Here is a 22,262-nt window from a genome sequence, read left to right on the forward strand (position 1 = left end):
CAGACTAACTAAAGCAAAAGCAAAGCAAAGCAAAAGCAAAGCAGTGTGCAGCAGGGTGAAGTGCAGGCGCTGGAAAACTTAGTAACAGTTACTATTTAGTGGTGGGCCGCAGCCACAACCACAGCTAACAAAAATATGCACTCAAATTGCTTTTGCTCTCTCTCTGGGCTTGGGTTTGGACTTGGGATTGGGTGGAGTGCATCCGCTGTTTCTGTGCTAATTTTAGAGCTTTTACTGAAGGGCTTTAGCTGTAAGACAGCAGCGTTCAGTGTTAATGCTCTTCAGCACTTATTTTGACAGGCTTAATGGGTGTAACAGTGGGACCAGAGCGATTTATTGTGGGCTTTGTGGGATCACAGTCTCAGCCTTGAAAATGCGACAACTTAAAATTTTAAAGATTTCTTTTAATTGTTTTGCCGACGCGACATGTCTGATCTCTCCAACCACTGTTTAGCAAAAAAAAAAAATAAATAAATGAAGTTCTTGCACAATTTGGACAATTACAAATGATGCGACTGTCATCAGGCGACACGCGTACGGCAGAATCCTCCACCTGACTACCTGAAATAATGGCGAAACCACAAATTAAATTAAATCTAAAACAAAACAAAAAAAATAGCTACAAGAGCTACAAGTGGACACACATGTCCGAGATGTGCTGCCCGCCCCGAGCTCTGAGGCGGAAATAGACTGTGACATCCGCTGACAGCGTGAGGGAGAGAGAGGCAGAAGCCGAAGCCGAGGCAGACAGTCAAAGAATCTGAGAGCTCAGCCGCTGTCTCTCTGACTCTTTCCATATCCGCTGGACGTTGGCCGCAAAATTTAATTAGAAATCTGCACGACGCGTCCGACTGTTGGACCGGGCAGAGGGAGACTTCAAAGTCAGTTCAAAGCACTTTTGCTTCCGCCTAGACAACAACAACAAATACTCGTATATCTGTGTATACATTTTCTCACCTTTGCCAGAGATAATTAACTAACAAAATTTCTTTCAACTCTGCTCTTGTCATTCCCAGCAGTCACAGCCTCAGACACAGACACAGCCAGCAGTCACAGCCACAGCCACAGCAACAGCCTCATAGAAAAGCCTCGAAATTAGACCGCGAAAGCAATAATATCAAAAGAGAGACAAATAACCAGCAAAGCGTGCAAAAGGAAAAGCCAAGAAAATTATCGTTTGCTTGTAGTTCTTTTGTGTACGTGTGCCACACACAGTAGCAGTAGCCAGAGCCCAGAATAGCTAGAAAATTATTATTATGATAATAAATTAAAGTTGCCATTAATTTAGCTAAAACGAAACGCGAACGCGAACGCGGAACGCTGCTGCCCGATCGCAGCCCGATCGCAGCCAGAACGACCCTAGAGACCGACCCGCTTGGACGGTAGCACAATAACAATAAATAATAATTTGAAATAGGCGAAGCAACCAGAACAAAAAAAAAAAAATACAAGACAACACACAAAGAAGCTGTGCGAAAACCAAGTAACCAAGAGCAACAGAGCCATCTCCTCCTCCAGGTCCTCCAGAGAAACAGAACCGCAGCAGCAGCAGCAGCTAAAAAAAGAAAGAAAGACAAAAAAAAAAAACCAACACTGAAGAAAACCGAAAAGCAGCTCGAGCGCATCGAGCGTGCAAATTAAAAGCGCACAACAGTAGCTCCCGAGGAGCTTCAACCAGAGCAACAGCAGCAGCAACAGCAGCAGCAACATGGAAGTGGCTACAACAAACAATCACAGTCAGAGCCATCATCATCATCATCATCTGCAGGCAGCCCAGTCCCATGGCAATGGTGGGGCTGGGGGCTCCGGCTCCCGTTCCCCATTCCAGCGTGAGGTGCGTGAATGGCAACGCATCGATCCCAATACTGGAGCTCTGTTTAGTGGACGTTTGGAGGCAGATCGCTGGATAAATGGACCACTGAACAGCTATGGCAAGGTGAGCTACAAAATCTAGAGATGGCAGCGTGAATATTTACGAATTTACAATTATTTTTGGAGGCACTGAACGAACACAAGGGGGGGCGAGTTGTGGGTTCAATATTCTCTGGCGATGTGTTTCTTTTTAATCTATATATATTTCAAAGCATGTCAAAGGGTCCCAGGTCCATCTCCAAGCACACAATACCCAAACTAAAATGCGTTTACTTTTGGCTCTGATTGATGGCAAGCAAACCATGGACCATGGCTGGTCCATGCTGCTGCTGCTGCGGTCTAGTCTACCAGCTACCAGCCACACTCTGCTCCCGTCTAGACCTAATTGCTGTTGCTCTTTGTTTGTCCATCGTCTTTTAAATGAAATTGAAAGGTCCGCTCTGAGCTCTGCGTTCCCCGCTTACCGCTCAAGAAATCCAGACACTAGACACTGGACCGTGCTGCTCTCTAAATGGAGAGGCGTTCACTAATTTAGTAGAGACTGTGGCAATTGCCGCTTGATTGCTAGTTTGGGTTTCCTTGCTTCCCTTGATTTTAATCAGTTAATAGTTTATTTAGCTGAATACCCAGGGCAATGGGCAGGCACACAAAAAGAAGACGCAACAGGATGAACAGTATGAAAGCAGAACAAACGATCAAATCGTTGAAAAATCAATTGGAATATTTATGAGACAGAAGCAAAATAAAATGGCAGCCAGGAATGGGAATGGGAATGGGAATAGCCATTAAAGCTTCATAAATTATTCTAAATATTTTGGTGTAACATTTGGAAAGTGCCATTTCAATTGGAAGACTCATTAAAACTTTTCCAAGTGATTGGATTGGGCCAGAGAACTGCGCAGCACAGCACAGCACCGTTAGCAAAGCCAATAAATTAAGAACCTGAATGATGTTGGGGCTGCTGGTGGTTAGCGCAGCATACCACAGGTCCAATTGGACACTGCCGGCCACTGGCCACGTTTTGTGTGTCAGGAGGCAACGTTTTTTTTTTTGCCCCAACCCAACCCAAGCCCAGCCATTCCAACTGCAACTTCAAACCGCAGAGACAGACCAAGACCAAGACGAAGACAGCAAGATACTGCAAAACGTTGACCGTTTTTACTCAACCATAATTAACAGGTCACACGCACACTCGCACATTCGCCGTGAAGCGAAACAATCAGAGATCAAATTAATACGAATCCGAATTGCTGAAATACAGAAAGAGAGATGGGGAGAGGTGGACAGGGGGAGAGCTACGCTGTGTGCCACTTGTGCAGAGATATTTTTCATTATTGCTGTGGCGGGGGCTTTCGGTTTTATCTTTTTTTTTTCCTACTCTTGGGGGCAGAAACAAAGATGATAATTAATTCTCTGCTAGTCTTCAGATTTCACTTGTCTTTGGGCTATGGCTTGGCTGTGGCTGTGGCTTGTCCATTGATTGCTCTAGAATTTTGTCGGTTAATTATAAATGGTGAAGCACTTCGCGGTGCCTATCGTTAATTTTATGCCTGTTCATCCACTGGCAGGCTGGCTGGCAGGCCGTCCAACGAGCCGTCATCATTCCCATCATCATGATCAACATCAGCATCGTCTTGGTCGTGTGTGTGTGTGGTCAGGTTGAGGCTTTGCGCCTCGAGTGCCTTCGTAGACAAACAAAAACCAAATAAAATCTACACTCAAATAGCAGCCACATACTTAAACAGATCTGAACTCTCCGATACTCTACTTCGTTCTAACCGATTCGATCTGCTCTGCGGCTAGAACTTCCATCAGTGACATCATCATAGCTCAGGAGGCATTGGCGCTGCTCCGACTCGAACTTGAGAGATTGATCCAAATAATTATATGAATTTTTTCGTTTGATGAATTCTGATCGGCTTATGGCACAATAACAGAGTATCCATCCCTACCCTGCCCTGCCCTGCCCTGTCGTGCATGAGATCATAGTGGCATTTCTATGGAGTGTTGACCTCAGGTGTCGTATCTTGAATGGTATGTCAAAATATTTCCAATTTGTTGAGTACTTGCACGGATAAACATTTTTGGAATATTTTTAATTCATTTCATTTTTATATACAGAATATAAAAAGAGCGGCAAACTATAATTTTCTACACCGTAAATCAAAGGTTTTGTGTAGCAGTTGAAAGTATTTCGTATCGCGACAATTCTACCCGCACTTCAAGCTAATTCACATTTAAATTCGTCTCAAGTCGAAATAAATAATTTCGCTTCAAATAAATAAAATGGATGCGACTCTTCCTGCTTTCCACATTTTCTTTACAAGCCCTAATAATTGCCTAATTATTATATAAAATATATATTATTTCCGTATTGCAAATTCCTCTGCATTTATCAGCTTATTATTATTTGTTTTTTGAAGATCTGTTCAGATACCAGCAACTGTAATGATTGGCTGCGCTTCGGTTCAAAGTTGACATTTGAAATGCAATCTTCCTGGTGCCGAACGAATGACCGAACAGTCACTCAATTTGGCGGCTGTTACATTCACTCGATCGCTGCTGATATGCCCTTTTGCGGCTGATCGCTTCTTTTATGACTGCAGGGTATTCGAAGCACCAAAGAGACACCAGGCAGACGCGAAGAGAAAAACAGCGACAGAGACAGCGACAGAGACAGAGAGAGAAACAAACCATTGAAAGTTGTTTCATTCGGCTGACTTTGTAGCCGCTGCTTATCGCGATTGAACTTTGTTGCCACTGACGACGACGACGCCGACGCCGATGTCGAGGCTCACCGAAAAGATGAAAGAGCGCAGAGGCTTGGAGGGAGGGGGCGATCGAGCGAAGTGTACAATCGACGGGAAACGATCAGGCGGTAAGAATTTTCCAAAGAGTAGTCAGTCCTAGCATCAGTATCAGTTTCAGTTTAAAGAGGTGCTCGGATTCGATTTGATTGCCAAGTCCGGGATGCGAACGGTTAGGTGAACCGATGTCCCGCTGCTCCACTCCCCCCCCACTCCTCTCAGTCGCTGTGCCGACAAAGCTTGCCTTGCCGGCACAGATCACAGATGAAATCAATTTGGCAATAGTCAATAAACGAGAGGAGAGCAGACGCAGAGCCAGAGCAGACGCACCCAGTCAGCCAGCCAGCCAGCCAGTCCCCGTTAGGCAACACACAGATGGATAGATCCATGACAACTTCTTCATTAGCATTATGGATTTGTTGCAACAACAGGCCAGCGAACAGAACCGACAACCAAACCGAACCCAAGCAAAACAGCAATGGCAAAAATTTACATTTTGCAAATGATTTTTGCAAGCATGCAAGCGCAAGCTCCAAGCTTCAGCATTTGAATTATTTGCCTGCAGTTGGAGCTGCAGTTGGAGCTGGGGAGTCACTGTTTCTCTATTTGTGGCCATGTTGCCACAATGTTGCAGCCGTCTAACGGTATAGAGCCGCTGGCAATGCCGCCGCCGCCGCCGCCTTTGTGGGTCACTAGGTTGCCACAAGCACAAGTCTAACCAAAAAAAAAAAAAAATTGCTGCAAGTACCAGAGGAAGATGCAGCCAGCCAGCCAGCCAGCCACTCGAGAGATTTTCTTTTACTTGTGGTCAAGGTGTGACGACTCTCTCGTGTGTGTGTGTGTGTGTGTGTGTGTAACTGTGATAGGTGTATGAGTATATCCTCTGGTGTTTCTCAGTTGTTTGCTCTGTAAGCCATTAGGCCATTTGGCTTTGGCCTGCCACACGTAAATTACTTGCAACTAATTGAGGATGTCAACTGACGTGTCTTACTTCAATTAAGTGTTTCCTCTGCCCATTAATGAACTCTCCACACACACACACACACCACACATCCAGCGACTGGGAAAATATGTATAGATATGGTGGAAAGAACGGCAGGCAGGTGGGGAGTCTGGGGCAACACAACAAACGACTTGGGGCATCAACTTCAATGACGCAAACACAAACCGGGGATACATATACATATACATACCACTCGTATGATTTACTACGAGCACTCGGCTGCCCCATGCCACACTCGACTATATAGAGATATAAAGCCAACGAGATCGTGACAGAAATAATGCATATAAAAATGTATATTATTATAGTTTAGGCATCAGGCAGGCAGGCAGCCAGCCAGGCAGGCAAAAAAGGTCCAACAAAATGGCCTGTGAGCAGCGGAAGGGCCTACCCGGCCGAAAGCGCAGGAGAGCAATTTGTGGGGCGCACAGTGGTGTGTGTGGGATATAGAGGGAACTGGGAATGCAGGGCTTTATTATCGATCTTAAATTCGATTATTCTATCTAAATTCCATCCAGTTCCCAGCTGATTCTATCCGCCTGCCAGAACAACCATCCAAACTCGTATTCTGCCCATTTTTAAAGTCTCTTTTTTGAGTCACACATTTCAGAGGCATACAAATTATTGTCTTTATTATTATGGCTGGAATTTGAATGGGCTGCATCCCACTGTGCACAGTGTGCAGCGTATGTCTGATGTACCAAAGTCAGTGCCAGCTAAAAATACAAAAAGAAAAAGAGTCAACGCTTTGGCATGTCTATGCAGGCGATCTGTGTGTGAGAGAGCTGCCAGCCATGCAGCCATCTCAGCCAGAAAAGGCGACATGCATGCCACGGACTGAAGGACTGAGAGACTGAAAGACTGAGGGACTGAGAGACTGAGAGACTGTAAGACAGGCGGATAGACACACAGACATGGGGCATATGGCAGAGCAGCAGCAGCAGCAGGCAGGAGATAGACAGTCAATCTTATGGCCACAGACAGACAGCCAGACAGACAGACAGACAGACAGCCACGACCAAGCAGACGATGTCGACTAAGATGATGATGATGATGATGATGATGGTGTAGCATCATTAAATTCGTTTCAGAGCATGGCCCAGGCACAAGCAAAAATATTTTGGCATACTCCGTAGACCATAGACCAAAAGCAAAGCAAAGCAAACAAAACGGGGCGTGCGGTCGCTGGGCGCGCTCTACTATACCCAGTCAGCATAAACTTTTTAAGCATATGTTTTTTAGAATTTTAGAATTAAAAAAAAAATTTACATTTAACTTTTTTGCTACATCTATATACATCTACAATGTATATTCTACATCTAACATGTAATTACATCTCCTCCGCTAGGGTTGCCCCCTGAACGGCTGTGGGCGGAGGAATGCTTGCTTATGCGTCAGGGGGGGAGGGAAGCAACTAAAATTTTCTTGGCTATTTATTCCTCTTTCAGTTGGCAGTCTGGTGTGGGCTCTACTTTCGTCAAAGTGCCTCCACAGATTTTCGTCCTTGTGGGGCGGGGGGGGGGGCATTATCCTCGTGGTATCACATGGTGAAACCAATTGGGCCTAGCTTGTGTGGCGCTAACGACGCAGCGCAGACAGCGCAGCAGACGCGCACGCGCGGCGCCTGGGCTCGCTATTCTATAAGATTTTCTTTATGGGGTAGCCTCTCTCGTTACACACATCCACTTTTACCACAAATCTAATATACCCCTTAACTCTTTTTTGAGTACGGGTATAAAAAATAGAAGCAAAACAAAAACCGAAAGCAAAGCCAAAGCCAAAGCTAAAGCCAAAGTCTCTTCCTCTACATCATCACGACTTTGGCTGTTATAATATATGCGAGAGGTTGGGGTTGGGGGGGCATGCTGTGTGGCAAGTCGTGGCTAAGTCTGCATTTCATTGAACCTTCAACTTGACTTTGCGATTCGGATTTGGGATTTTTGTATTCAGCAATTTTCAATTTGGTCTTTGTACGTACGAGGCTGGCTTTGGCTTTGGCTTCTTCGATCTGCTGCAGGCTAGAGCCTAGCTGTAGCTTTTATCGGCATTGCCTCAGCGGCTGCAGTGTGGAGTGTGGAGTGCTGGCTGCTGGCTGGCTGGCTGCCTCAAGTTCGAGATCATGACACTGATCGTCGGCTGATCATTTTGGCCAAGCTTAAATAATTCATTTACAGTTGGCTTTCTTTCGCCAGCTGCCTGCCGCTGCTGCTGGCTGCTGGCGCTGCTGGCTGCTGGTTGCTGGCTGCTACTTTGATTGAGGCAACCCCCTCTGGGGGACAGCCAGCTGTGAGTTTCAACAGCCATGCAGATTGGCACAGCTTAATTAGCTGCAGCAGACAACAAGACTCCAAGATCAAGACCAAGACTAAGACCAAGACCAAGACAACAACCAGGCCACGAAAAAAAAAACTTGCCATTCAGCCTACACATGGCCAACAACAGAAAGCTAAAATGGCACACACAGCAAGAGTGCAGAGCAGCAGAGCAGCAGAACCGCGAACATCGCATCGAACAGCATTTGGTTAGAAGTAAAAGAGGTCATCGATAGACAGGCACACACACACACTCGGGCTGCATTGCGAAAAAGGAGCTACAGCGGCTACAGGCTCTCCAAAACAAAATACAAACAAAATGCAGAACAACAACAGCAACAGCAAAAAGAAAAGAAGTCTCCGCTGCTGACCATGGCTATAATATGGCGTGAGAAACTCTGGCAGAACGTGCATGGCCCAAGGGTTCCAAAAAAAAAAACCTTGCTTACGCTCAATAATTTATGTCTGCTGTCCCGCAATTTTTGTACGTACCCTTTCTTGGTCACAGACCCCCTGCACCCTGCACCCTGCAGCCCCAACAATCTTTTTGCTCAAGGATGAGTGTGACTTTAGGGAGCCGCCAGAAATTATTATTATGCTGCGGCCATTGCGGAGAAGCTGAAAGCTGCAAGTCGAAGAAGTCGAAGGGCACAAATGAAACGAATTGATTGAGAACTTTTCGAAGGGATTTAACCCTGAACCGAAATACGCCGAGTACAGTGCATAACAGTAGCATTCGGCTGATGGCAGTCAAGCAAATATTGGAGTTGGGTTGGAAGATATAACCACACGAAACAGGGTTCATTTTAATTGATTTTGGATTAGCTATGAATCACATTGATCCCTAATAGAGCAGAGTGGAATATAGAACGTAAATGGATCATTTACAAAGAAGAAATTAATGTACAAAATAAATATATAAAAGTAGAAATATAATGTAAATTCTGCTGCAATAAAATTAGCATAAAATGCTACAAATATTTCGCTGAATCTACTTCCCATTGTTGCACACAGAACTGCTGCACAATGCTGCAATAATACTCATAATTTTCCCATCTAATGAAGCTAATTATAAAGATCTCACCACAGTCTCTGTGTAGTGTGGCCCATTCTCCCAGTTAAGACAAAGAAACGAAGAAAAAAAAAACCTAGAACCCAAAACCCCTGACATGACTCAACCCCACAACAGAATTGTGCATAGAATATGCGAATTTTTCATTGTTCATTCCAGCGGCCTGCGGGACGACAGAACATTCAAATTTTTGGTATATTCTATAAAGACAATGCTGCACTTTGACTCTGAATCAGCCGTTTGCCGTTTGGTCATTGACACGAATGCGGCACACGAAACTGGACATGGACATGGACACGGGGACACAAGTGCAGGCGTGGCAGGCATGGACCGGACGTACAGACCAACAGCGGGTTAAAGTTTTTATTTGGGGCATATAATGCATTTTTAGCACTATAAATCATCAAAGCAATCGATTGCCACAATCGATCTTTGGCCGTTTCAAATGTGTTTTGTGTCCAGTTTTCAGTTTGTTTTTATTTTTTATTTTCTAGATACTCTTTAGCAGCTGGGGGGAAATATTACTTTTGGGCATTGATTTGAAAGAAAAAGAAACATTTTTGTATATATTTTAAAGTGTTTATTTACCAACTTAAAGTCTAACAAAATCAGATTGAATTTAAATCCATATTTAGCTTAAAAAAAAAAACCATCAATGAGCAAAAGTGTATGCCAGACTTCGGTTGCCGCAGCTCTTATTTTTCTCTCCAGTGTTTTATCTCTTGTGTGGTGGTGTGTCATAGCACGACCCAATGAACGGATCTGCTAATTGTTTGAGTCCATGGGTGCAAAAGGGTGCAGTTGCAGTTGCAGTGCGCTCTCGAGAGTCTCTCGTTTTGATTTGTGGCTGGTTGGCTGGCTGGCTGGCTGGCTGGTCACGTGTGCCGTAAGCGAGCGAGCGAGCGGGGCACAGCTGTCCAGATAAGAGCCGCCACGGAGCACGGAGCATGGAGCACTGATCACGGCGAAGGCGATGTGATCAAGCGGCTAGGCGAGACGCTTGACGGTCAAGTGTTTCGTCTGGCAACTTTCATACGCCCCGTTGCCGAATGCCGAATGCCATGCGACAAAACCAAACACTTTAACGCCCCACACCAGGGACACACCCACAAAAAGCAAAAACCCACACACACACACACACACACAAATACACAGATATATATCTATATATGCTGCATACAATCGCCAGCGGATTGGATTGCTTGTTAAATGTTTTATTTATATCATTTGTAAGAGATTTGAATGTTTGTTTAGGCAGGGAATGGCTCAAGCCTGAGCGTTTATCGGCCCGTAATTGAGATATTAATTAGATCTTCGAGTGCTTGGATAGGTGTGCAAATAATGCGAATGTAATGATAAAATAATAAATAAATTTACTTCAGACAGAGAATAATAAGTAAATAAATAAAATTGAATATTTCTTGGACCCCCTATGGAATGTAATTTCTGTCCACTGATCAGATTCAACTAGGGCTCTAAATACACTTTCAATCCCCCCCGCAAATGTCCAACTAAATTTTACAATAAAATCTAAAATACTAAAATAAAAAAAAATAAAAATAAATAAAAAAAAAAAAACCAAAAATTAATTTTAATACAACTCCTTTGATCCGCTCATTTTCCTGTCATTCACTCAATCCCGCAACTCTCTTTCTCTCTCTCTCCCATCTCTCCCACTCTCTCTCTCTCTCTCTCTGGCAGATATCCGATTCCCAAAACATCTCACAGCCGAACGGCACACAGCACACACAGCGCAAACAGTTGGAGGTGCTGAAGGCACGCACCGCCAACGGCGCCATGCAGGTGATACGCACCCAGACAGTACAAAAGACTTCATCCACCACGAGCAGCACATCGCGCGGCTGGGCCACATCCTCCACATCCACCACGACCCGCACCAGCAATGGGCTGCACGGCAGCAGCGACAGCGCCAGCGCCAGCACCAACAACACTCTTCTCGATCCCATTCCGCCAGCCATTTGGGCAGCGCCAACCAGATGCAGGCCCAAGCCCAGAACCAGGCCCATGCCCATGACCATGCCCATGCCCATGCCCATGCCCATGCCCTCCTCTCAGAGTGTTGACATCTGTGAGCTTAGCGATGATGATAGCAGTCTCAGTGGCAGTCTAAGCAGCGACGTTGGCATCGTATCCCCGGCCATGTCCACGCTGCGCAAGCTGAGCAATGGCCAGGAGCACATCGACGATCATGTTGATTTTGTTGTGATTAATGGTGAAGCCAGCGATCAAGACGCTGACGTCGCTCATTTGCACAAGCTCGGACACAATTTGTTACCCGATACGGCACCAAGTTTGAAATTGAGCAATCTAATGGTAAGTCCGCAGTGCGCAGTCCACAGCCCATAGGCCAGAGACAAGACTCCCAATATACGGTAGTCCACTCCACCAGCATTTGTGGCTCTACAATTTTTCACTCGCTTGCTTCTTGAGGCTTTTCTTTTCGCTTTTCTTTTTGCTTTTTTCTTTTTGCTTTTATTCCTTTTTTTTTGGTTGTGTTTTGTTGGCTCATTAGCATGCGCCGAGTCGATGTTTGCTTGTGTTTTTTTTTGTGCCATTGCTTTTGCCTTTGCAGTCATTTTTCTTCCGAGTTTGCACGGAGTACGAAGGTGGAGTAATCTCCTGCCACGGCCATGGCAATGACCGAAAATGGCCAGTTGTTAACAGTCTCTGATTGTTGTTGTTTAGGGGGAAAATGCTCATGCTCTGAGTGTGCTCTGAGCTGCGGCAAAAATCATCATGTAATGATGATCCGTGGATGAGAGGGTGGGAAAATGTTAGTGGCAGGAACAACAGACAACGGTCAACAGTCAACAGTTGTCGAACAGATTGATGTGACGTGGGGGGAGCCAATGAACCCAATGATTATGGGTTGCAGAGACCAAGAGGAAGCCCACGATAAGGTGCTGCCCCCTCAGCGGCAGAAGCTGCAATTGCTTGAATTTCTTTTGAACAGATTCTAGAGTACAATATTTGGCCTGTTTTTTCTATATCTACGGCTAAGATTTCTCCTGCTAATAATAATAATAATAATATCAATTAATATTTTGCATCGAAAGATTCCTAATATATAAAACGAGTTAAAAATTCTGTTCCCGGTAGCATAGGTAATCCAATATTATTCCCAACACTTGACAACTCTAGGTGCGGGAATTGCCTTTCAAAAGTTGAGCTGCGGTCATCTGTCACAGCCATAAAAGTATTATGCATAGATTAATAGCCGCAATCATAGCAGAACATCGCAGGGGCTACCAAAGAAAATTAACAAGAGTCACACGGCTCGTCGTCTGCAATAGGCAAAATGCCATACATCACTCCAGAAAAAAACACCAGACTAGACGACACACCCCCACACGCTCGCTCAGTCTGTCTCTCCCTCTGTCTGTCTGTCTGTCTGTCTAGTTCTAATGAAAGATTGAGTCAGCAATCGCATCGAAATGGAATGAAAATCGATAATAATAGCCCAGGCACAGGCCCAAATTAGGCGCTGCTTCGCACTTCTTCAATCGGGAGGGACATTTGGGTCACGACCACAATGGAAATTTCTTTGCCAACTCTCTCGTCGCTCATTAGGCCAAACAGTAAAAAAAAACCCTGTCTAATTATTGGGCAGCGTTAAAAAAAAGCGAACGAGTAGCTGCGAAAGTGTCTTGCCTCCAGACACAACGCCCACAATCAGCAGTCGGTTCTGGTCCATCAAAACTTGACACAAAAAATTTCTTTGGCCACATTTTTTCTTCATTTCAACAAAAATATAAATGAAAGAAATAAAGTAATATGTGAAGAGGTGGCAGGAGATATGCAATGAAGAAAGGTAAAAATACTGCAGGGGGTTTCAGCCCCAAGGGTTACTTATGCTAAAAGAAAGAAAAGTCAAGGAAGCTATAAAAAAAAAGTTACTGTTGAAAACTTGATGAGTTTTCGTTGGTTGGAAGACTTGACTTTAAGTATTTGATTTTCTTAGTTTTAGATTTTTTCTTGCATATTTTTTGCTTGCTGTGGGAGTCGCCCTGGGAAATAATTACAGCCAGCGAAGACTAACTGCTCTTCCAGATATATTAATGGATAAAAGTAATCATCCCGATATATGCCCATACCTATATCATTAGTCCATAATCTTTGCATAATATTTTTAGTTATTTATTTTTATTTATTTTTTTTAAATATTATAATATATAATAATAATATATAAATATATTATATTATCTATTTATTTTTAAATTTATTTTTTATTTATTTTTATTTATTTATTTTTATTTATTTATTTTTTATTTATTTTTTAAATATAATCAAAGACTATACAATATTGTATAGTTTTTGATATAAGCTAACATTTATTTGCATTAAATAATAATGCAGCTTATAACGAAATAGAGTACCAAATAACGAGACCTTAGACTATATAATTTCATGCATATCATATGCGTAACAATCATCAATCATTTGATATCTTAAATATCATATATATGTATATATATATTCTTACAATGCGGAAACTCATTTAGCCATGGCTTAAATTACACACAGAGTCAAATGCGACTTAAGTGCTAAGCAGTTCCTGTCACACAATGCACCCACTCCCACTCCTTGGAGTGCCAGCAACAATAAATAAATACGAGCATAAACGGAACAAGAGAGCGAGAGACACGACACCCGCACTCGAGCTCAGGCTCTTCTTTTGTGATTTTTTACATTTTATTTAATTTTATTTTTATATTTTTACTTTGCTTGCCATTTACAGAAAAGCAGTTCGAGTATTTCCAGCCAAAGCAGCAACAATTCAAATTTAACAACTGCAACAGCCGCCACAACAGCCACAGCTACAGCCACAGCGGGCAACACCCACAGAAGTGCGGGCAAAATAAGCCTACATGCAATTGTTGGACCAGAATCATCATCATCATCATCCACAACCACATCCACGTCGTCCGCTTGGGCCAAGCAGCAGCAGCAGCAGCAGCAGCAGCAGCAGGCCGACTTATATGGCCAGCCAGCAGCGAGCAGTCGCGTGGGTGTATCCCAGCTTCAGCCTGGCACTGGCACTGGGGCACTGGATCTGATGCTGACGTAGCTGTTGTTGCTGGTAGTACGCCAACGCGACTTCGTCGTGATTTGGAAAGTTTCCGGCATTATAACGATGACGCTGCCAACGACGATGATTTGCGGTGAGTGAGCAGCAAGCAGCAGCAGCTGAAAAATTCAAAAATTTCATGGCATTATCCGAACGGCTCTCTGATACCAAGCACACACATTACTCGTACTTACTCGTATTTTATTCCTTGGCAGGCTCAGCGCACGGCATCAGCGTCGCCAGCAGGTGTCCCAGTCGGTCTATGCCCCGCCGCTGCCAGCCATTGGCACGGGGCTGCTGCAGCGATCACGCTCCATATCCACGGACGATCTCAGCCAGGACTGGGAGCGCAACGCGGAGGAGCAGGACGAGCAGGAGCCGGGCGAGTGGCGACGCGTCAGCAAGCTGCGTCGCTCCTTTCAGTCGCAGGACCACTACAAGGCAGCCATCGCACGGCCACGTCCGTTGGACTTGCCCAGCAATTCGGTGAGTGTGGCCCGCATGCGAGCGGAGCTGGAGAACGGGCGTCGCCTGAACACGGCCATGCGGAACAATCACGTGGATCTGGCCGCCCTCGACACCATACTGAACATCCAAACGGCGGCGGCCAAGCCAACGGCGGCCAAGCGGAACACTTTCCTCACGGCCGAATCGCTGCAGGAAATACGCGGCAGGCTCAAGAAACTCTCCGACGAGAGCCTGTACAAGGAGGACTTTCTGGCCTACCACCAGGCACCACGACCGCCCACGCTCCGGGAACAGTCCGAGGTGGTGCAGGTGGCCGTGCAAGTGCAAGCAGCTCCACTGCCGGCACTGCCCTCCTCCGCCTTTCGGCCCGTGCACAACACCCACAGCCTGGAGTCGCGGAGTCAGCGGAGTCAGAAGGACACCAGCTCCAGTGAGTGGCATTTGCGGCGCAAGTCGTACGGCTTCGAGAAGATGTCGCCGCCCGAGGATAAGAGCATCTTCCGGGTGGATGCCTCCACGGACAGTGGCCTGGGACGCTCCGGCGAGCAGCTCGGCAACTGGTCGCCCACGGAGCGGGAACGCGAACGGGAGCGTAACGCTGCAGCGGCAGCCCAGCTGAATAATGTCGGAGGCACCATTATACACTTTGGACGGCGGGCCAAGCCTCCGGCCAGTCCGGCCCACGAGGGGGAGCTGAGCAAGCGGCACTCCATAGCCGTGGAGGAGACCTGGCGCGACATACGCAAGACATCGCAGGTGCATGTGAATGGCGGCACTGGCGCGGTGACCAGCAGCAGCAGCAGCAGCACCACAAACAGCAGCAGCCACCTGCAGCGGGGCAGCGCCCAGAAGCGTGTGGAGTTCTGCAAGACAGAGGTACACTTTGCCGCCGAATCGGGACGGGTGAACATTGTCGAGACAGATGGCAAGCCGCCGCCCACCAATAACTTTCGCCGACGTCGACGCAGCAGCACCGCCAGCGGACCGCTACAGAGTCTGGTGAAGTCAGCCAGTGCCGCTGGTAGCGCCACGAGCAGCAACAACGACAATGTGACCCACTTTGGGGACGATCCACAGCGACGTAAGACGATAGCCAGCAGCACAGTGGCATATCGAGCCACACTCATGGATTCCCCGGAGTTGGTTAGCCAGCCCACATCGACATCGACATAGCGACAGCGTCATCGACAGCGACAGCGGCATCAACAATGTCCCAGGTGACAGTCACGACATTGGCAAAAGCCGTGGAGCTGGAGCCACGCTACAGTCTGACGGAGTCGACGTCACGGAACAGCTACACCTCGACCAGTGGCGTGGATACGACAGACAACGAGACGGATGAGCTGTCCAACATACGCGGCATACTGAAGAACAAGCCAGTGAAACCGAAACCCTATCATCTGGGTGAGAATATCGAGAGTGCCGATGTCCTGTGGAGTGTGCCAGCCATGAAGGGGGAACGTGGTGGTGAGAGTCCCTCGGGCAGGGATAGTGGTAAGAGTGTCTCACAATAAGCTAACAAGGGCATACATTTCTCATATATATATTTGTGCCCCCCCCACAGGCATCACCAGTGACTCGCCCATCTGCGCCAAATCGGTGGCCGAACGCATACGAATTGTGGAACAGCGACAGCAAAAGCAGAAGCAGCCCTCGCCCGCAGGCAATGGCTACTCGACCAAGATCAATGTGAGCCTGGGCGCCGAGGAGTGGCCGGAATCAGGTTGGTATACGGCATACTTTGGGTAGTACTTTAACTAGTTTGGTAGATTGTGCTGTAGATTTGTCTAGCAAAAAACATTTTGTGGTATTTTCTGTAGTGTTATTTCTGGGATATTAGCCATGGACTCCACTGCTCGAACTCTCCTGCTCTCTGGGCTCTCTGATCTCTCTGCTCTCTCTCTCTCCCTCGTAATGCATGTGTGCGTGTCTGCTCCACTCTGAATGCTGCTTCTCCTACCTCCCACCTACTCCCACATCTAATGCTACATTCTAACTCACTTGCTAACTGAATAACCCAACCGCCCTCGGAGCACAGCTGCCACTACCAGCCGTGTCTCTCCAGGCGATGCCATTCAAGACTAAATACCAAATGCCAAATGCCAAAACCACACCAACAACAAACACTTTCCGCACATTTCCCATACAGGCACGCATCATTATCAGCTGCAGCAGCAGCAGCAGCAGCATCGTCGCGCCAGTGCCCAGGAGCTGTTGCTGGAGGATCTGCGCCATCATCAGCGCATACTGGATGAGGGCCTCAAGTCCACGTCGCTCATCATGAAGACCATGCGCTCGGCCAGCGAATTCGATGAGGCCATGCGACGCCTGAGCATAGCCTCGATCGAGTCCGCCCTGATCCAGCCGACCATTGTGGTGCCCACGCCAATGCTGCGCTTGCACAGCTACCAGGAGGAGACGTCATCCTCGCGCCGCACCTCGACCACCTCCATAACGAGCAGCGATCTGTTTGGCAGCGCCCTGTACGATTCGTTGCCGCGCACACCGCTGGCACCGCCGCGGCTCAAGCTGCTGGGCAACACGCAGATACCCGTGAGCCAGCAGCTGACACAGCTGCGGCGGCTGTACGATGCCGCCGAGCAGGATGCGGAGGAGGACAGTGCCGATGAGGAGGTGAAGCGCTACTTTCGCGACAGCAACAACAGCGACAGCGGCGGCGGCACACAGGCCAGCTCCTCGCCGGAGACAGTGCATCAGCAGCAGCACCAGCACCAGCAACAGCAACAGCATCCCCATCCGCAGGCGGATGTGTTCAGGGGCAGCGAGTACTCGAGCAGCTGGAGCCGCTTGAAGGCCAAGCGCACCATCTGGAAGATTGAGGCACAAGATCAGATGCTGCAGCGAGCAGGTAACTTACAGGTTGAGCCATTTCGAGGGGGTTGGGAGAGGGGCAGGGCTTTGAGGGCTAGAGGAGTTCATTTTAGGATATCAGGCAGCAGGGCGGGGGGGGCAGATCTCCAGGCAGAGTACTCGGTCCACTCGGTCTAATCATCACTTTCTCTCGCTCACTTTCTTTCAGATCTGCCCAAATCGAATGTCATGAACATAGCGCTTCATTCGCCGCGTGTGGAGAAGCCCAAGGCCACGCCACCCACTCTGCGCATTGGCCAGCTGATTCCAGTGGCCAGGCCGCGTACCCTCTTCATTCAGCCCACGTCCGTGGAGGCGCCCGACGAGTCCGGCAGCGAGTCCCTGAAAATAGTGAAGGAGGCGCGCGGTGCACGCAAGCTGCGCGAACATGAGCTCTCCTACTTTGGAGTCCAGCAGCAGCAACAGCAACAGCAGCAGCAGCAAACGAAATTGTCTACAACCTCAACGAACCCGAGAAGAACGCTGCCCTCGCGCAGCAAGTTGAGCCACACGGAGGAGACGGCGCCCACAACGACAACCACCAAGTGGCAGCTGCTCAACGATCGACCCGACCTGTTGCGGCACAGTCCGCAGGACAACGACTACGACGACGACGACGACAACGACGACGCAGACGCAGATGATGATGATAATGAGGAGCACTGTTATGAGAACATTGCCAACGAGCTGACCACAACATTCCGGGTGAAGTCGCCCTCGTCCTCGCGATCCCGTTCGCCCGGCAACTACGAGCGGAAGACAGACCTGCAGCGGGATGCACAGATACTGAGCGAAATGACCCGCAACGCTGATCAAACTTTGAAGGTATGTGGCTGCTGATTTCCAAGTATATTTTGATCGCCAATTGAACGCTTCTGCAGGCACTCTCCGATGAGGCGGCCATCAAGGATCAGCAACGACGATCGTGCTCACTGCAGCGTCGCAGTGGCAAGCCCCTGGAGACCATCGATGAGAAGGTCAACAAGGTCTGCAATGGGGAGCGTCAGTCGCTGAGTGTGGCCCGTGGCACCTTCGCCTCGGAGGCGCGTCGCAACTCACGACAGTCGACGCCCTCCCCAACACCCACACGGGCACGCAGCTCCTCCCAATCGTCCATCGAGTGCTGTCCCCGTGACCGTTCCCGCTCCAGCTCCCGTGAGTCGAACACCCAAGGCGCCGGCTCCTCGGACGACCAGGCCACCAAGCATCGGGCCGAGCGTCTGCGCATGCGCACCCCCAAACGCGAGAAGTCGCGACACGAACCGCCCGAGCAGCGCACCAGTCGTCACACCAGCAAGCCCAGATCGAGCACAACCCATGCAGCGGCTGTGGCTTCGGCTGCCACTTCTTCGTTGGAATCAAAGCGCAGCTCCCATCACAGTCGTCACCGAGAGGTGGAACACTCCAGCGAGAGCAAACACGGCTCGGGCATCCGTCTGCTGCGATCCTCACGGGTCAGCGACGAGAGTCGTCCCCGTCAGAGTGCCCTGCGCGAACGGGAACGAGAACGGGAACGAGAACGGGACCGAGACCGAGAACGCTCCCGAGGCAGTGAGAAGCATCGCGAAGAGCTGACACGTTCGCGGGGTAAGTGACACCTTAGGGCATAAGCACGGACTCTGCCACACAGGATCGACTCGAAGGAAAAAAGATCTATTGCTTATCTCTTGCAGAATTACTCGTTTTGGGCTTGCTCATTATGGGTGCCACACAGCCCCAGAGGATGGGCAAACGTTTTAGGTTCGATAGATTAGATTAGATCCGATCAGATTAGTTAAACAAAACTAAACAGCACACACACACATATACACCATATACACCCACTTAAACACCAACAACAGACCAAGCTAAAGACAACTAACAGCACAGTTCCACGAGCAGCACATTCGCTGATCATTTTAATAGCAAATAAAACTCAAAGATGCCGATGCCTTCGATTAAATATTGCAGGTCTGCCTGGGCACAAGTTATGCACCAAATATCAATGAATAAAATTGATAATTGAGCAGTGAAAAATATGCCAAAAACAATTCATTTTCACACCGCTGAGTCCAAGACAGTTAACAGCATTTGTTTTAGTTGGTAACTAAAAGGATTTCGAAATTAAATCACAAAAGCAGGCACCATAGATTGGAGTATTAAATGGAAATTAATTTAGTTTTGTTCCAAGGCAATCCCATAACTGTTTCACACCCCGAAAGTTCTATAAAATCTACCCACACCTGCAGTTGAATTTAAACCAGTTAACAGTGTTGTTTCTGCCATTATTTCAATCGGACAAGAGCTAATCCCTTGCCTATTTCTACTGCAGGTCACTCCAGTCGCTCTAGACACAGCAGCGAGCAGGCAGCACAGGCAGCCGGAACGCGGGAGAGTGGCAGACCAAGTAAGACGAGATCGAGTCGCAGCAGTCACGAAGCGGCGACAGCACACAAAAAGTCCACCACAGCAGCAACAGCAAAATCATCGAAATCCACAACGCACAAAGCAGCAGCCAACCACAGCACTGCAACCACAACAACCAACAGCAACAGCAACAGCACAGCTCTAACGCCATCCACGCACAACGAACTGACGTACGTATACGTAACGAATTTAGCCCATACAAAAGCCAGGCAGGAAGTACAAGTGGCAGCGGAATTGCCAGCGGAAGTAGATGCAGATTATGCCAGCATTGAGGAGATATCGAATCCGAGTCCGATGGCACCAATGCCACCGCCGCGTCGCAAGCGTAAAAGATCGCTCATACCCGTGCCCGTGCAGCCCACCGCCTCCTACGAGTACCGCACTAAGCTGGAGATGATACCGCCCAGCTACTCCAATCAGTCGACGCTCAGGTGTCGCAGCATGGCGCGGCGACCGGGCATGAAGAAGCCCTCGCTGAAGGCCACCCAGTCGACCAGCTCGAGTTTCGCCTTTCTGCCGTATCTGCCGGCCAAGCGCAACTCGAGTGTTAGCCATGTGTATGACAACTATTTGCTGTATACGGCAGCCGGCGGTGCCAGTGCCAGTGCCAGCCAAAAGCTGGAAAAACTCCGTCCGTATCAGAATAATCTGAGCAATGATCATGCCCAACTGTTTGGCGGTACGGCTGTGGGAGGAGGTGCGGCTAGTCGGGGTCCGGGTCCGGGTCCGGGTCGGCTGGGCGGCTGGCCAAAGCGTCTGAGGATGCGGCAGGTGCGCAGCAGCGTCTCCACGCACCAGCCCTTCGGCATCTGCACATGTTCATAGTCAGCGCTGGAGGCACACGCTCCATAGACATAAAGCACAGCCCAGCACAGCACAGCACAGCCCAGCACAGCACACACTCGTAGAGAACTGAAACCAAATATAAGCAAAACAAACAAACAAACAAACAAACAAAAATATTGTATCGGATGCAAGGATCTCGATCTCGTCACACACAAGTCACACACATATCAAATAATAATCCCAATGCACGAAAATGTTTGATAAATATTTGAATATCCCCCCCCTCCCCGCCAACCACTTCCGTTCCACAACTATATAAACACGATCCCAATAATCCCACCCACTCCGTCACTGTGTTCCCCTACTAATACTAAAACAAACACCAAGCAAGCAAAACTACTGATCTGTGAGAGATTTTCGTTGTTAATTTTATTTGAATATTGTTTTTTTGGAGCGCACACAAATCAAACAAAAACAAAACAAAACACAAAACAAACCCAACCCGGCCAAAGCACACACGCACAAAAAGGGGCAGGGCCATCGAATCCATTTGTTGGATTCGTTGTTCCATCTGGTTCTGTTTTTACTTTTCACAGCGTAAGCGTTTATTTTTTCAAAATTTTGTTCCCTTTTCTAACCCCCCCCCCCAAGTATGGCATGTTGGGTCGGACCTAAGGAGTATATGTACCTATTGTACGTGTATTGTAGACGCATTGTATTTTGCATGGCATGTTTGGAATTAGTAGTATTAACTGCCCTACCTTCGGGGATTGTAGTAAACCTTATTAAATTCTGCTAACATATTTAGGTGATACTTCCCTCGGATAACTGCATATCTATTTTTTTCCTATTTAATTGGTAAATTGTTTAACCTTCGACTGGCTGCTGTTTCTATTCGTTGGATATTGCATGTTTGTGAACCATTAAAACCCTATTAATATCCAATCCTAACTCTCTCTATCTGACTGCCCACTCATGCACTTCGTCGCCACTCTATCGTATCCGTAGTATTCCACTCTAAAAACTGACTATGAACATGTTGCTGGAAACAAGACAAGAAACCACAAAAGTAAATCAAATCATCAAATCAATGAAATTGGAACTGGCAAAAAAAAAAACCAAACCACATCAAGCCTTGCTCTGTTCTATTATTCTTTAGCAACCTGAAACTACGTAGTTGAAGTAGCATTTTGGAAATACTATCTCCTAAGAACAGTAGAAAAACTATTAAAAATGCAGTCGAAATTTGTTTAAATATTCATTAAAAAAAAACTAATCTATCTATCCCTTTAGACACGGTAAAAGCACACTGAATGGACACCACCATCAGCATCAGCAGAGCAGCAACAGCAAGCATCATGTATCAGCTGCGCATGGCCATCGGGATCAGCCCCATCATGTGCACAGCCTGACAACGACGACCATTGCGGCCTCCAGACATCAGCGGGAACGCCATGGCAAGGATAGGAAATAATTGGGAAAACTCCAACGAAGCAACGAACTACTAAAACCATAAATAATTAATTAATTTAAATCATCATCGCACACACATACAATATGTAATACTTACGAGAGT

General features: G+C 47.5%; 1 protein-coding gene across 1 annotated transcript; it reads left to right on the plus strand.

Moving 5' to 3' along the window:
• The first annotated feature begins 1,677 nt into the window (after window positions 1-1,677).
• LOC111072054 (serine-rich adhesin for platelets) lies at window positions 1,678-20,775 on the plus strand. The gene is given in 11 exon segments (XM_041592236.1): window positions 1,678-1,936; window positions 10,768-11,400; window positions 13,826-14,100; window positions 14,136-14,249; window positions 14,371-15,784; window positions 15,787-16,117; window positions 16,188-16,346; window positions 16,773-17,492; window positions 17,664-18,319; window positions 18,376-19,081; window positions 19,806-20,775. Coding segments are annotated over 11 exon segments (6,156 nt in total). The 5' UTR covers window positions 1,678-1,708; the 3' UTR covers window positions 20,726-20,775.
• Window positions 20,776-22,262: the final 1,487 nt, after the last annotated feature.

Source organism: Drosophila obscura, unplaced genomic scaffold (assembly GCF_018151105.1).
Source record: "Drosophila obscura isolate BZ-5 IFL unplaced genomic scaffold, ASM1815110v1 contig_179, whole genome shotgun sequence".
NCBI lineage: Eukaryota > Metazoa > Arthropoda > Insecta > Diptera > Drosophilidae > Drosophila > Drosophila obscura.